At 42.5% G+C, this 16,186-nt stretch overlaps 1 protein-coding gene across 1 annotated transcript in view; it reads right to left on the bottom strand.

Annotated features, from left to right (window-relative positions):
* Positions 1-16,186, bottom strand: part of ETS1 (ETS proto-oncogene 1, transcription factor) — a 32,125-nt gene that overhangs the window by 7,595 nt on the left and 8,344 nt on the right. The window contains exon 5 of the mRNA XM_011367212.1: positions 13,990-14,250. Coding sequence (XP_011365514.1) covers positions 13,990-14,250 — 261 coding nt within the window. The remainder of the gene's footprint in view (positions 1-13,989; positions 14,251-16,186) is intronic.

The raw sequence follows: 16,186 nt of genomic DNA, 5'->3' as shown, positions 1-16,186 counted from the left end.
GCTGTTGTTTTTCCTGCCAGAGCCATTTCCCAAGTTTAAATGTCCGAGTCAGGTTCCATCTGCCCGGCTCCAGCCCTTCTCTGTATATTTGACCCTGAGGTCTGCGTATATGGGGGGTCGGAGGCAGGGACGGGGGCGGTCGAGTTAGTCCATGTGTGCAGGGTTTTTTGTTTTTTTTTTTTTCTCATTGTGAGTTTACTTTTGTTCATAAAGAACATCAAACTGAAATTCCAGTACTGGGAGCTGAGGTCCTAGAGTGTGGTGCTCTCTAAACTCATTTCTTTGATTTACACCAAAGGGAAGAGAAAGAATAAAGTGGAAAAGCAATTGCCTAAAGAACCCACAGGAACTGGATGGGAAGGAACGTCTCTGGTCAGCTTCACAATAAGGAAGTCAAAATAGTGGTGATGTCAGCTCAAACCTCCTTCCCTCAATTCTTGGAGAAAAATGCTGTGAGCCCACCTGGAGCTAATGAACACAGTGCCCCGCTCTCACTCTGGGTTTCCTGAAAGTCACTGCTTACCCTTCAGAAAGCCCACAATGTGGTACCAAATGAAAGGACACTATGATTCCTCCCAAAGAGTCCTCTCCAGTACCTGTGTGCTGACTCCTAGACTGCCCTTGGGTTGCGGAAAGCAATAGAAATATGAAGGTCAAGGAATCTGCTCAGCAAGAATACTGGTTCCAGGGTGGGCTTCTTTCCTGGCTGGACGAGTGGATAGTCTAACACAGGAGCCTGTTTCCACAACAATGTGTCACTCTCACTTCAGGTCTGAGAGGGGAATTCAGGGCTACTTGGAAGCCCACAGCTGGGAGGTAGCTCTGGAATGTATGTTAACTGCATAAACCTGCCAGCAACATCCAAGTCTAGTCCCAAGGAACTTCTTATGCCCCAGACTTGTCAAAACACTGAGAGAGGCTAGCACACCCAGTAATGGGCTCTCCCAGAAGATGTTTCTGAACTGCTTAGTGCAGGTCTGCCCCAACCCCCAGGGCAGCAGGGCCCCACCTCTTGCCCTTGCTGCAACATATCCTAAAACTGTAAGGCCTCTTCCTCTATTCTCTCTGCACCTCCTCTCACGCCTGGGCCCAGCCCCATCCACCCACCCGACCAGACTGTGGTCCTAGTGACCTCTGTCCCAGGGAGCAGAGAATGGTGCTAAGAATAGTGCCAGTCATGGGAAGAGGGAGCTCACATACTAAATGTGACTCATAATGGTGTCCCTGTCTGGGGGCCCCAAAGCAGTCAACGGCGGCCTTCACCATGTTGCCCTGGGGTGTCACACGTCAGGAATCCAGTGGCATCACTGGGAAACTATGCTTCTCAAGTCAAAGCTCTGAACTACAACAACAGAGGGGTCCCTGTTAGAAGGAAGTCCCTCTCCAAAGGAGTGGAGGGGGAGGGCACCGCACGCACTCACACCCACCCAGCTCCCTGGGCCTCCGCGCCCCTGCAGCCTGCTCCCTCCACCTAGCTCCCTCCCTGGCTGTCGTAGGGGGGTTTCCTCTGACTGCTTGGTTCTTCTCAGCTTCTGGATAAGAGGAAAATTCTGAGGACAACAGTGACGATCCCGATTTGGAGAACTTGAAACAACCTCAGAAGAAACACCAGGTGGCTACCTGGAGGATCCGAGACCAGCAGAGCAAATCCTATTCCTTCCAGAGGGGACCCTCAAGGAACTTCGAAGCCAAGGCTACATTTTTTTTTTTTTTTTTTTTTAAGCCAAAGCTTCAAGTAAATTCCTACTCATTTTGGTTATGTTGTAAATCCCTTCTCCTTGCTAGTAACTAGAAGGCCGGCCAATCTATCTTGATGAAGTGAGCAACTTCAATAAATATATAGCAATGGGTTAGGACAAAATTTTAGTAAGATGCTCTTGATAATAATCCTTTTCATTTGGCAATTTGTCAGTATCTTTCCTCTCATTTTCTAGACTCTGGGGTTGCCTGCCTATGTCAATGAACTCACTGCTAGTGAATTCGGGGTGGGGCTTCAGTTCTTCCTTTTCATTCCAACTGCAAGTTCTCATCAGTCGTCTGTGCCTTAGTGTGAGGCTCACATAGAAGAGCCAGCCTCCATCTGTATGGAGGTCAGCTCAGGGCAGTCGCTCTAACGGGAAGCCTCCCACTGAGGTTTACTTACAAGACCAACCTGGTGGTTTTCACTGTGTCCATCCCTCATCACTAGAGCGATGCTCCAAGGGGCTGTGTTCTTTCAATGCTGGGATCCAAAGCTGAGAGCGATGTTCACCAATTAACACCAACCACCAAAAAGCTATTTGCTGTTAAACGACTCCAGTTATCAGCTCCTTGCGAGCATGGACTATTCTTACTGATTTCTATTTTCTCAGTGCCAGGTATCGTATCTGCTCTCTGACAGGTGCTCAATAAACATTTACTGAACTGTATTACTAAAACAATCCTCCTCTGAATAAAGGTGAAGGGTTTTAAAAGCTACCCAAACTGTTTCTTTCTCTTAAAATATGTTTGGGACCAAACAGCATGGGTGACTCCCAGGCTATGTTTCATCAACATGTTCCCCAAAATAAAAACGACCACACCTTCTGTCCTTTGGGGATTAATTTACTACTTTGAGAAGCTAATCTCTTTAGCTTGACTCTAAAAGTCAAATCAAATACCTCAGTGTGGGCAGGACATCACATTTATTTTAACCTATGAAACTCTCATGGTTGGTCACCCTTGCAATAGGGCTGACTCTGCCCTAATAGTACACATTTGCCAGGTGGTCCTAAAACAGAGGAACGAGATTGACTGGCCCCTCCCTTCCACCCAGGTGTCTCTACCCACAGCCAAACGATGATGGCAAAAACAGAACACTAGAATCCAGAAATGACCCATCTGTTCAAAAGTTTATCTTCCTTTCACACTACTGTAGGAGTTCCCACCTCTAGCGGTAGAGTGGGTAACCCCAGGGTCTAAGCATCACCCTCTTTCTATCAATTCCCTTCTAAATTATTGTTCACAAAAAATTCCAAAATCTATTTCCATTCAGTCCTTTTGAAAAGAAGCTTAATGTCGAATCAAAAAAAACATCCTGATAGTTTCTTGCCCTGTGGGCCAAACTCAGCCTGAGGCTGCACAAGTCTTCTGTCTGAGAATGAAAAATTAAAGAGATCATAGTGCTGGATTGTTTGACAACCAAAGCAATGGGAAGAGATTTCGAATTTCAAGAGAAAAAGAAGGGTAGGGACTGCTTCACAGGTTAGCTTGGCATTGTGCCTATAGGTACCTTTTCCTGTTTCTTCTGAGTTGTGCCCTTCCTTTGCCTTTACCCTGACCCAAGCTCATCTCCTCTCTAACATGATCCATGTATGGTACATTCTATAATGAGCCAACAAGGCCTTGGTTGAATGAATCACTGTAAAGTCAATATATTCTACATATATGTTCCTTTATTAATGGCTAGTAACTCAAGGGCAGCAATTGGAGATATAAGTCTAAAAATTCAACTCAGAACTACAGAGAACATTCTAACAGATGCTTAAAAAACACATGAACGTCATGATGGACGATATCGTCATGAACTAGCATCTATTTAAATGCTGAAATAGAATAGCCAATATCTAAAAATGGAAACAAGTTAGAAAACAGCTCTCCAATTAATAAAACCAGCCTTTGACGTCAAGTCCATGTTGCTGATGGGGAAGACCAAAAGAAAGAAAAAAGTATTAAAAATAATAATAAAGCATGTCAAGCAATGGAGGACTATGACAGCAGACAGTATCCTATAAAATCAAAATAGTAACATGCCTTTGTGGAAGCCCAAAATAGAGAATCAAGGGTCCAGGGCTTTGATCCACTGTGTTTCCTCCCTGATTCACTGTGTGATCTTAGGTAACTTACTTAACCTCTCTGGGCTTTAGTTTTCCCATCTCTAAAATGTAAATAGCAATCTCTACTACTTTCTACCTTAAAATAAATTAAGTCTCAATCATGAGGGAAAAATTTATACATATGGTGACCACAGTGCAGAACAATATAAAATACAACAATGAAATTAAAGAGAAGAATGAAACAACAGAAAAAATATTTTTAAAAGCGGACTTTTCAAAGAAAGATAAGAAAAAAAGATGGAATTGAAAACAGCAGAAGTACTAGATAAAATTCAATTATCCTTCCAAGAATTAAACTGGCCTTTTATTGGCAACTTCGGAAAAAGAGAAAGTTGGAGACAAAAAAAAAAAAAAAGATTAAAATATACCATTGTAAAATGCCTTCAATACCGTAGATGAGAATAACTAGTTAAGATTTTTTTAAAGTTAGGAATAACTCTGTGAAGTTCTTGCTCTAATTCAAAGTAGGTAGGCCCAAAAAGAGCAGATGCAAGCTGCTTTGCAAGTGAAAGTATCACAGACATTTATGGTTTGGGGAAATCTTTACCACAGACAGATTTAGATCCTCTTTTCCCCAATGTGCTTTTTTTCCCTAATCACTTATGCTCCTCACCAAGGACACTCTACCTAATTATTATGGAGAGCTGACCTGGAGAGATTTCAGCAGCACTGCCCACAGATGTCAGTCGTTTGGCCTAGAGGTAGACCCCACCAACATTAACTGAAGATGAAGCAGGAAGTCTTGTCCAGCCATCAATTTCTAAGACAGGCTGGGCTGCAAGCCCAGTTGGTTGGCCACAGGTCGGCTAGGCTGCCCCACCTGGGACAGAAGTTAAGTGAGGCTCATTGGGAATCTGCCTTGGGCCTGAGAATATGACAGTTACTTTGGTGTATGGAGAAAAGACCCTTGTTCTTGCTTGGGCTCCTCACACCTGCATGTGTTCAAGTACATGTGTGTGGGGGTGGCTGCAGGAGAAAGGAGACTGTTCCTCTCTTAAAGGGACAGCCTATATTCAAATGCAGCCACCTCTTTCCTCTAAACCCAAGAACTCTGTCTAACCATGTTCAACCTACCACTCAGATGCAGACTTGGACAGCAAGCCAGTGAAGCTCAAGTCAGGAAGTGGGTTCCTTAGAGCTTTTTCCTCCCGATGTCTTCTAGGTAACTGATTCTTTTAAGAAGTCACAAGAAATGGGTTAGGTTTGGATTTGATGGTACAAGGTGAGAATTTTGTTAGACACCAAGGAAATGCTTTTTCTAACCACTGTAAATATCTAAAGAAAATGTCTTCCTAAGTATCTAGGTAACAAGAAGAAAAAAAAATGTTTTCACTGATGAGGTTTAGAAAATAGAACTTGAAAACTCTGAAGCCAATTCCTTTTCTCAGTAGATTCTTGATGCAATCTCTGGACTGTATTTTATCTGAGGGGTAAAGTTTCCCCCTTCACCTCAAAGATGAGAGAAATGACTTGTTAAGCATCTTACAATTCTTGGAGAGATGAACTAGATCCTAATAATCATATGAGCACTGAATTTTGTAAGCATTTATCCAGTAAATAATCTCTGAACACCCCTTGAATGTCAGACATTAAAGTCAGATCAAGTTGGATAACAAAACAGCAGAAGAAACACTTTTCTGTGCCACCTTAATGAGAGGAGCTGAAAATGCCCTCATCTATACCTTTAAAGAAGACAGGACCGAGAATCTAGCCTCGTGGGGCCTTCACAAGAAACTGTACCCACCTCAGCTCTGAAAGTCAAACACCTCCACATAGTTGTACCCTACGAGCACTTTTCCAGCAAATCACGTCCCATCCTGGCTTCAGAGTTTAAACTTTCACATTCACTCACCTTAGGAGCACTTTCACTCTCGTTATCTCTCAGGAAGAGGTGAGTCATACATAAGACAATGCAGTTGGTTAGTTCATAGTCAATATGCTGATCTCTGAAGCCTATCATTGACCACCAAGAGCACTGGGATTGACCATGGTCTTGAGTTCTGCTGTACAACTACCCAGACAGAAAAACTGTGCTGGCCTGTTTGACAACCCACATTTATCAGTCAGGTCTGATGTGGTGGTCACAGGACCTATGGCAGCTATGACAACATGAGACCCAGGTCTCTTGCTGCAGGGAGCATAACTGACTGGATCCACCATGTCCCCCACCAAGGCCATGCTTCCTAGGGGCTGCTCCGGCCAAAGGCTGAGCATGATGGGGCCATGAGGCCCTTCTTATGAGATATGGAGCTCCTCCGCTGGGCAACTGGCCGGAGGATTCCCCATCAGCCTGGCCAAAACTTCCTTGGAATTGAGCTGCAGTTGGAGGCTCTTCTCACCCAAATCTTCCTTCCCTCTCTCCTTTTACAGGTAACAGACCTGCAGCACAGTCTGGAGGCTCCCCTGCCTTCTCTTGCTCTGTCCTACTTTGTCCTTCACAGATGCCCCACCACAATAAATTTATTCCAAGTCCAATCATGTCTTGATATCTGCTTCTTAGCAAACCTAAACAAATACACTACTAATATCAGATATTTTCCTGTTAATTGTCTCACTTTGTGAAAAATTTTGAAAGGCATTTTCTTTGTTGTTGCTGTGTGACTTTGGGCTAGAACTCTTTCCACCTCCTGAACTTCGGTTTCTTCATTTGTACAATGAGAATAACAGAATCTTCCTCATGTGGCTGTTGATGACAGGTTTAAAAAGATATGTGTGTGTGTGAGAGTGTGCGTGCGTGTGAGTGTGCAATGAAAGAGTCTAGCACACAGCAGGAGTTTAACACACACAGGGGTTGAGCTGAAGAGCTAAAATGACCTACCCGATATTAACTATCTGTTGTGCCCCAAGACACTGACAGCAATTACTGAGATTCTATAAGTAAAACATATTGTTTCCTGACCTCAAGGAATACAGAATTATTTTAGAAAGACAAAAGGTTTGGAGAATAATATAAAACAGTGGTAACTAGCACATAGAGAATACTTCCTACAGACCAGCACTATTCTGGGTGCTTTCCATACACTAATTTATTTCATTCTCACAACAATCCTAGGAACTACTAATATTACCATTTGCAGATGAGAAAACTGAGGCACAGAGATGTTAGCTGGTCCAAAATCACACCGGTCAGTGGCAAAGCCAGAACACGCTCAGGCTGACTGGCTCCCAAGTCCACGCTCTTAACTCCTACATGATATAGCCCCTGAAACATAACCAGTGGTTAAACAGCATGGGGTGGCCACCCTCTCATGTGTCTAACCTGGACTGAAATTTGAAGGCATACCCAAGTGACAAACCAGGCGCAGATGAGCTTCCAACCAGCAGGCATCACAGGAGAGTCACTTTAGGGAGAACAGGGACATGTATAACTTCTCTTCAAGCGAGTCCCTATACTGGGAAACCACTGCTCATTCTGCCGAAAAGTGAAAGCCAACCAGGGAAGAGAGAGAGATGCCAAGGGGTGAAAGCAGCAGCAATATCTGGGACACCTGGCAGGGCCTTTCCCAACAGGGACTATGTGCCATCTTCAAGGTGTGTTGCTAAAGCCAGCAAGGACTCATGTGGATGCCTCGGCAGTATCCTGACTGAATTTTGCTCAGTGGAAATATTTTATTTCAAAAACAAAAAGCTTCAAACTGGAGACAGAGCGGAGTTCTAGCACAGTCACCACTCAGTTCCACCATTTACAGGTAGATTTTGTTAAAGAAACAGTAACCACAAAGGTGTGAGCCTCAGAGATTCTCTAAAACAGGCTGGGGGGCTGTACTCAGAAAAGACAGGTAAACTTGTGAGATTCCTGCTGCCCAAAGTCCAGGCCCCCACTCAGCCTCAAAGAGTTGCAAATAGCACCAAGATTTGAGATAGTGTGGGGTATAAATGGGCCTCTTCTACCTCAAAGACAGCATGCAAGGTATTACTTGTGGCCTTCAAAGGCAACAGACAGAAACAGGGAACCTCTGCTTTCTATATTTTTAAAAGATATTTAAAAAAAAAATTAACAGTGAAGCCAAATACTCTACCATGTGACTTTTTCTACAGGTGGTAGAAGATTATGCAAAACTGTCACAAAGTAAATCAGTTAGGAGGCAGAAGCAGTGAAAATGCTACGCAGGCAACAAACAGAAAGGGGCTTTTCTTCCCATCCAGCTCAAATCTTCCTGGAAGTTTACCTCCCTCAATGCTTCAAAGTGTTTTCCCATCAGTCTCATTACTGAGCAGCATGTTAACCCATTACTCCAGTTGGATCCCCAAACCGTTTCCATGCCCCACTGTAGGACCTACTATCAAACACAGAGGATCTGAATCCCTCTAGCTCCTGAGATGCTGGCTGGCAGCAAGTCTCTGCTTGGGCAGAGGAGGTCTTCCCGGCTTCCTGAAACCTGCTAATAAGCACCAAGGCCTCTGAGCCAGAAAGGAGAAGACACCCTCTGTTGCTTTCTCATTTGTGAAGTTCTTTTCCTCTTGTCCATTCAAGTGCTACTCCAGGAAGCTCTGCATTGAGACTGTGATGGCCTCCTGCAAGCCCTCCAGCCAGCTCCAGCTTGGCCTGGCCAGGAGACCTCAGGGCCCCTATAAAAGGCAGCTGCTGCACAAATCAGGCACCAGAGTCCTATGCTCTTGTCAACAAGCTGGTTCTTCTTGACTTTAGTCGATTCCAACTATCTTACACGGAAAACATCTACCTGAAGAGACTATATTCTAGAGTTTGGCTCAGGGAATAAATCCTCAAACTAAAAAGCTCTATACTGTTCCTAATAACATACCCACTTGGGTTTAGAATGGTAAAAATCTTCTGTATGAATTCAGGCTGCAGTACTAATTTGCTTTGGTGACCCCTCCCCGCTTCATTGTCAGCACGTAGGCTCATGCCCAAAGTTTCCACAGTTGTCATTTGTGCCTGAGTACATCGAGATTATTTTGCAATCTAGCTTTTCTTCAGAAAACTGTGATTTCAGGTAACACTGCCAAATCTCAGGTTTTATTCTGAATTGAAGGGCTTTAAAGCACTTTTTTTTGCAGTAAAGTTGTTTATTTTCGAGAACATATTTTAGCAGTAGTTCGAGTTTCTGACCCCTAAAACTCAACTAGGAGGCAGAACTAAGAACTCCCAGGTTCTGGCTTTGCAGGAACTTTCTTTTTACATGACTTTAGACTGGCTATAGTGACATCTACGAAATGGCAAAAAGATTTAAGGCCTGAGCAATTTGAGAGGGCCTGTAGGGGAATGTATGGGGCTTCTTTTTCTACAAGACTAGTACCATTTTTCAGGATTGTTTCACCCTCAAATATTTGAAATTTAAATTCCAGACAGTCCCCAATTTAGCCATTAGGAAACTGAGGAACTATTTAGTCACAAGTCTGCAAAGCACTATAAAACATCATTGCATTACAGTTAATGAATGGCTTTCGGCTTAGCTTTTCTCAGGCTCCGGGATGAAAGAGAGACCCTAACCGCCTCACTCACAGTTGCAACTCAAAGAGCCTGATACATCTGGATATTGACAAGAGCATTCCCACCAGGCCAGCTCAATAACAATCACAGAAGTGATAGGAATGGAGTCCTTATCGTTGGCAAAGTCTGGCAATCAGAAATGAAGTTGGATAAAGGTGATTTACAGACCAATAACTTTGGACTGAAGCCAAAGGCTAGCCCTGGCCCCTCCTCCATTCCCCTAACTCACATAGGTACAGTGTTAATTAGTGACCAGCAGGAGACGAGGCCCCTAATCTGCTCTAGGAAAGCAACTAGATAACCAATGAGTGTTTTCATTCCTTAATATGGGGAAAGATTTCACATGCAGGTGAGACATCTGGCACTTAAAATTCAGTTCAGGAGCTACTTCTGTGCAGGTTGCAATTAGGTGGCCTTGAATAAGTCATTTTTTATGCCCCAGTATCATTATCTATAAAATGAGGCTGGAGGGACAGAGTAAAAGAGAGGATACTAACAATGTAGTGTATTATTCTATGCCTACTGAAATTGGAAAACAAAATCAGACATGCCGATGTTTTTCAAGTAACTGGAAAGCATTTTGCTTAGGTCTATCACATATATAGAAAACAGGGCCACTAGCGTTAGATTGTTTTGTTAATTAGATAGGGTTCATAATGTATCTTCGAACAAGAGAAAATGGAGCTTTCTGATTGTATCAGTTTGATAACCGTAAGCAGTTCACAGTAAGGTAAGAAGGTACATTTTGGCGGAAGCCAATATTGCATTTGATGTATTCTTAACTCAGCTAACAGGCAGGCTTTCAAGCCATGTTATCTGCCCCCACATCTTGACCTAATTTAACAAGTTGCCATGGGAGCCCAGTGAAGGTTGATGCAATTTTCTTATCTTTGGAGGAAGAATGTAACTGTGCAAGAGAATGTGAAAATTCAGTTTCTAACTGATTTCCACACTTACAGTGCAGTAACTAAGACATCATACAAAGAAGTAAAATGCACTCCTTTGAAGGTGACATGGATGAAGACCTAGGCATCTACTGTAATAGCAGGAAAACGGATTCTGTTACCAGCTCAGAGAATCTATACATACACCCTTCCGTTCAGGCCAAGAATTAGTGATAGAAGGGTACAAGTGCTCCTACCATGTGGCCACACATACTCTGCAACAATCAAATTTTTAGAGAACAAACAGAAAAGGCGGGGGCAGAACTTGAGACAGAAAATAGGTGTAACTTTTACGAGCAATAAAAAATTTTGTCAACACTTATACAATAACTTCCACTTTCCAAAGCATTCTTCAAAATTTTAATTCCTGTTTAGTTCATGTCTGCATAAGGACAGTGACCCGATTATAGGAATTCCAGTCACTGCCTGCTCCTCGGGCAGCGGAAGGGGCTGAATGGGTATAAAATGAGAAGAGGCCACAATGAGGGTACAAGAGCAAGGAACCACCACGTAGAACAATTTGCAGTGTGAGCAGATGTTCACCAGGCATTAAGCAGAGGAAAAAGCCATCGAAATCTGTGCTACCTCCAACATGCCTAACAAATCCTGACCTTCATTCAGACCACAGCAGTAAGAAAATCCAATTCAAGTCTCAAGACAATTACAATATATTGAATTTGACAAGACAGTGAACCCTGAAAAGCAACCAGCACTTATCTGCACTCGACATGTGCTTGGAAACATTTGTTGAAATAACTGATTGGTTACTGAGCTCTTTTTTCTCCTATGTCTAGCACAACGTCTAGCGCTCATTTGCTTAATTGATTTAGTTCAATTTTCACGGATCTCCTACCACCAAGATAAGGATGAACACTTCTACTTCACTAAAAGTAGAAAAGGGTACAAGGTAAATTTGCCTAAAATCACACAGTATGTTAGAGTTGGGAGGGAGAACTGAGGACTTCTGTTTTCTGGGCTATTGTTCTCACTACCATGTGAGAGAGTAGTAAAAGTTAAATCCACCAACTGAATGGTAGATTCTTAAAAATGTTTTAATTCAAATGACTATTTTAGTCTTTGAGACCTGTAATTAATAGTTACCCTCATTTTCTTCTACTCACTAATATTTTATTCCCAGACAGAGCGGAGGGAGGGGGAGGAGAAGAAGGGAGGGAGGGAGGGAGGGAGGGAGACGGAAGGAAGGAAGGAAGGAAGGAAGGAAGGAAGGAAGGAAGGCAGGAAGGAAGGAAGGCAGGAAGGAAGGAGCACCTATTAAAAACAGTGTATCCAAATAAAGAGGCAAACATAACTCAGACCTCCAGGACATTATATATATATATAAACTTATATACACGCACACATATATATACTGAAAAGAACTTTTGATGCTTTTATCTGTCTCTGAACTTGGATTGCCAGAGAAGCCCCACAGGTGGCTTTTGGTGTTGGCTATGTTGATGGCCATTCATGTCCCTAATTTGTACTTGACACTCATTCCTAGTCCTTAGAATTTACAATTCATCCCTTTTCTTCTCTCATTGAAACTGAGACACTTGGAAAGATCTTCCGACTCTCAGATAATTCTCATCTAGTTACTAAAATCATCTTAGACAAAATCCTTTAAGTCACTTTTGTAGACTATTAGCTCTGTAGGCTTCTCCCATATAGAAAATCAAATTACTAAGGCATGCAACACTTTTAGAACAGTTTCATTTGAGGTGGAAATCAAGCTTTCACCATTCCTAGAAACCTCTGCAGTGTCACCATGGATCATTACGAGAATCTCATCCCATGAAGGCTGACCTAAATCATAAGACTTTCTTTGGCCATAATCCAAACTTTAGGATTTCAAGTCAGTTTATTTAATCTCATCATTCACAAAACTGCCCTAACTAGCAAAATTTTCAAGATACATATGAAATAAGAGAGAATGATAAAAACGATCATGGGAAAAGAATTATGGTCGTGGATGTGAATGGTAGTTATAGTGGTGATATGCCAGAGAGAATGAAGAAATACCTTTAATAAGGGGAAACAAAGTTGAAGATTTGGTACTGGAAGTTAGGGTTGAAGTTGTACTTGGCTTTGGCTTTTACGCTTGGGCAAGTGACAGAGCATAGTGTTCCCTGCACCCCACGAACAGAAGCAAGCACACCCAGCTAGAGGTATCTGCCACCTCCGGAGCCTACAGTCATCTTACAGCCACCTCGGCCTTTCCTTCCTATTCCCAATTAAGCAGCACTTCTCCTCTCCATCAGTGTATCCAACTGGAGTCTAGTTCTTAAAATACCTGCAGCTATGCTTATAACTACAGGAGTCAGCACTCCTGTACATCTTGAAAGAGTGCTTAATTTACTTTTCTTCATTCCAGATGTCATTATGGAAACAGGAGAACTTTCTAATAGTCTGCTCTACAGAGATGGGAAAGCAGTCCCTTCAAAAGTAGCAAGTTCCCACATACTAATGACATTCAAGCAGAGACCAAGGAAGATATGGTAGAATGAACAGAGTGGGGGACCTTAAAGTTCCTCCTTTCTGGCCCATGGCTCTGTATACAGACCTTGTCGCTACCTCAGAACACGGACATAATTCCCGAGCACCTATGCATGCTCTGGACTTGTACTAGCAGCCACGTGGACTGCAACATAAAAGGCACACTCCACTCCTGTCTTCGAAAAAGGAGTAATTTTTTAAGCATTTGAGTTGTTCTCAAAGGTTGGCTGGTTTTCCTAGTAAAAATCTGAGACTTCCCTGACACAAGAACAAAGATGTAGCACACTCTTCAGATAAGACAGATACCTCCATAGATTTTGCTGTTTATCTTCATTCACACAAAGGGTCCCCACATGGAGACCTGTCCAGAATGGAGAAAATTACAATAGCATCAAGGCCTAGACCAAAGATGAGAAATCAAAGCTTAAAATAAGCTCTACTCACAACACAATTTCTACTTGTTACAAAACGCTACAGTCTTTCAGAAAGGATCTGATAATTAACATGATAATGCTCCCTGGATATGGCTCCGATATACTTTGCAAACGTTTCCAGGGGTAGGCAGCATATGCACTAAAGTTTATTTGGACACGAATTGTTATGCTCTATTACTAGACTCTCACTCAAAGCTCGAGCTCTCAGCATACATTTCTTCATTCACTACTACTATAACTTTTACTCCTGGAATAAAATCAATAATAAAGCTAAGTGAGGAAAAAGGTTTCCTACACAGACTAGAATCTGATGGGATCTGAGGATGACTAAGGACACTTTACCAGCTGAACAGCCAGCCTAATGAATAGTCCACTACAGAAGAGTCCAGAGTGTAGGCCACTCAGTGATGTTTCGAGAGATGCTACTGCTGGTTTTGTGTTTAAAAAGACCTCCCAAGAGCAGGCGAGAAAAAGTCCCTTGATGCTCAGCCACTAGGCAGAGTTTCCAGAAACACCAAGTGAATGTAGTTCCCTTCCCCAAAATGTGGGAAAAGTCTAAAATCTAAGCTTTTCCTACCACTTTTGGAAATAATCCCTTGGGACAGAATGATACTATTTGCTTCCAACAATCAATGGCTATTCACAAATAGAGGGGCTTGAGAGACTGAGCAGACCTCTTAGAGTCTGCTTCTCTTGATTCACAAAAAGAAAGAGTCGGACCTCAGTTTCTGGGAATGTGCACACAGTGCCTTCCACTGAGCCCACCCACAGCAACACACACAGAGGCTACAGAGGTAGGGGCAGACGCCTACCTGTGTAGCCAGCCAGGGCAGCAGCAGGAATGACAGGCTTGTCCTTGTTGAGGTCAGCACGGTCACGCACATAGTCCTTGAAGGTGCCCTTGGGCTTGTGGTTGGGCAGGGCGGCTGGATAGTCCTCGGAGTCGAAGCTGTCATAGGAGGGAACGCGCTGCAGGCTGTTGAAAGATGACTGGCTGCTCCAGGACTGGGTGAGGCGGTCACAACTATCGTAGCTCTCTATGCTCTCAAAAGAGTCCTGGCCCCCGAGTTTACCTAGAGGTAAAGGGGGAGGTGGGAAGAGGGCAGGGGAGGAGGGGTTGGGAAAAGACAACTGTAAAAACCCTCTTAGTGAGGACAGGTTGCTCATCAGATCCACAGGAGAGATGGAAGAAGGGAGAGGCCAGTGGGAATGAAAGCTCATGGTTTTCCTCTGGGGAAGAGGGTCTGTGTGGCCCGCAATCTGGGAGCCCACTGAACGGTGCTGTCTTGTTCTATGGCTTCTGGGGCAGAAATTCAGAGTCAAATGCTGCTCATACCTGTCAGAGGGACACGGCAATGCCTGGGACCTCAAGAACCCTAGAGCCAGAAACCTAAAAACTAAGACTCAGACATGTTATTGTGGGATTTCTAGCTGATGTATCAGACCTAATGAATAGTTGAAGAAATCAGAGTGGTGTCAGGCTCAATTCCCTACTCCGACTTAACCCAATAAGATGATTTCAAAAGGCCCAATTTGGCAAAATATTTTGGTCATAAGAAAAAAAAATTCCATTAGACTAAGAGCAGACTGACCTTCCTTGACCTTGGAGCTAAAGTGTTATTTTTTAGCATTTTTTTCCAAATACTATTTTAAAATGAAATACATGTACCACCTCAAATAGAGAAAGAAGTTATGAGATGTTTTTTTCCAGGAGATAAAAAAAAAAAAAAAATCACTCTTCTAAACAGAAATCAATACTGATTATTCTTTCCAAGTACAATTTTGTTCTTGAAATTTATACTTCATTGAGGAAGTGTGGGCAATATAAAACAAAGGAGTTGACGAAAGAGTTAAAGTCTATAGCAATGTCAGAAATCCTTTACTCTTTGAGTTGCTTAAGGCATTCTTAACTGACCACAAGATCATGCAAGTTCATTAATTTCCCAAACCAGGTTATAAACAGCTGCCATCATTGCATAATAGCTCCAAGAGAAATTCCATTGGCAAATGCGCCATTAAAAAGGAGGCTAACAAACAAAAATTTTGGAGGACAATACATCTAAGAGCTAAAAAAGGCTCATGGGAATATTTTCTATGCTTTACTTTCGGATACTTTTTAGGTAACCTAAACTAAATCCTGGGGGACTAAATGGCCACCTCAACTCAGCACAAGTCATGAGGCAAAGGATGTGACAAACTTGTATGTAGAAATATCTATAAATCAACTCTCAACTGTTCAGGGGTAGCTGATCTACTATAAGATTTAAATCCCAGAATAAGATTGGCCAATACTACCAGATACTAGTGTGGTTTTGGTATATTCTCCCCTTTCTTAATAGTGGCTAGAGATTGGTTAAAACAATGAAATTCAAATATTTAATATTGGTATCCAAACCAAAAGTAAATATATAATAATTAGGGAGACATGTTGCTCTCTAATTTTTTAAAATCTCAGATAAAAGGTATTTAGTTAAATATGTAATTTTTGTATAATTTACTGTTGTAGATTTCCTGAACCCCTTATTCCTCCAATACTGCTTATAACAGAAAGGCAGTTAGTTATTTATCTGCTGCTTCTTAGTCCTTTCTCCAAAAGTCCATTCAAAGAAGGGTAATGTCCAGAAGGCAAACTGAAGAGCTTCATAGAGTTATCAGCCCTGCCTACCCAGTTCACTGTCACATTCGCAACTCTTCATTATTATTTAAAAAGTGAAGGAATTGTCCCTTCCAGAAATTCACATTACGAGACTCCAGAAAACAGCCAGAATGCAATAGCCACTTTTTAACACAAGAAGACATTTTTGGCAGCTACTTCAAAGGTATTTACTCACACCAGCTACCCATATTGATGGTCATTCAATTTCTCTGTGGGACAAACACACCAAAAGCCTAAGAAAGAGAATTTATGTTTTCATGAAGAACACCCCACCGAGTCAATGATATTTAGGCAATATTTACACTAAAGTCTCTCTGAAATGATTCTATCTCCATCAGCCACTTTTATATTTG

The sequence above is a fragment of the Pteropus vampyrus genome, unplaced genomic scaffold (assembly GCF_000151845.1).
Source record: "Pteropus vampyrus isolate Shadow unplaced genomic scaffold, Pvam_2.0 Scaffold130, whole genome shotgun sequence".
Lineage (NCBI taxonomy): Eukaryota > Metazoa > Chordata > Mammalia > Chiroptera > Pteropodidae > Pteropus > Pteropus vampyrus.
The sequence above is the reverse complement of the archived record's forward strand: the minus strand, read 5'-3'. Positions and strand labels throughout refer to the sequence as shown.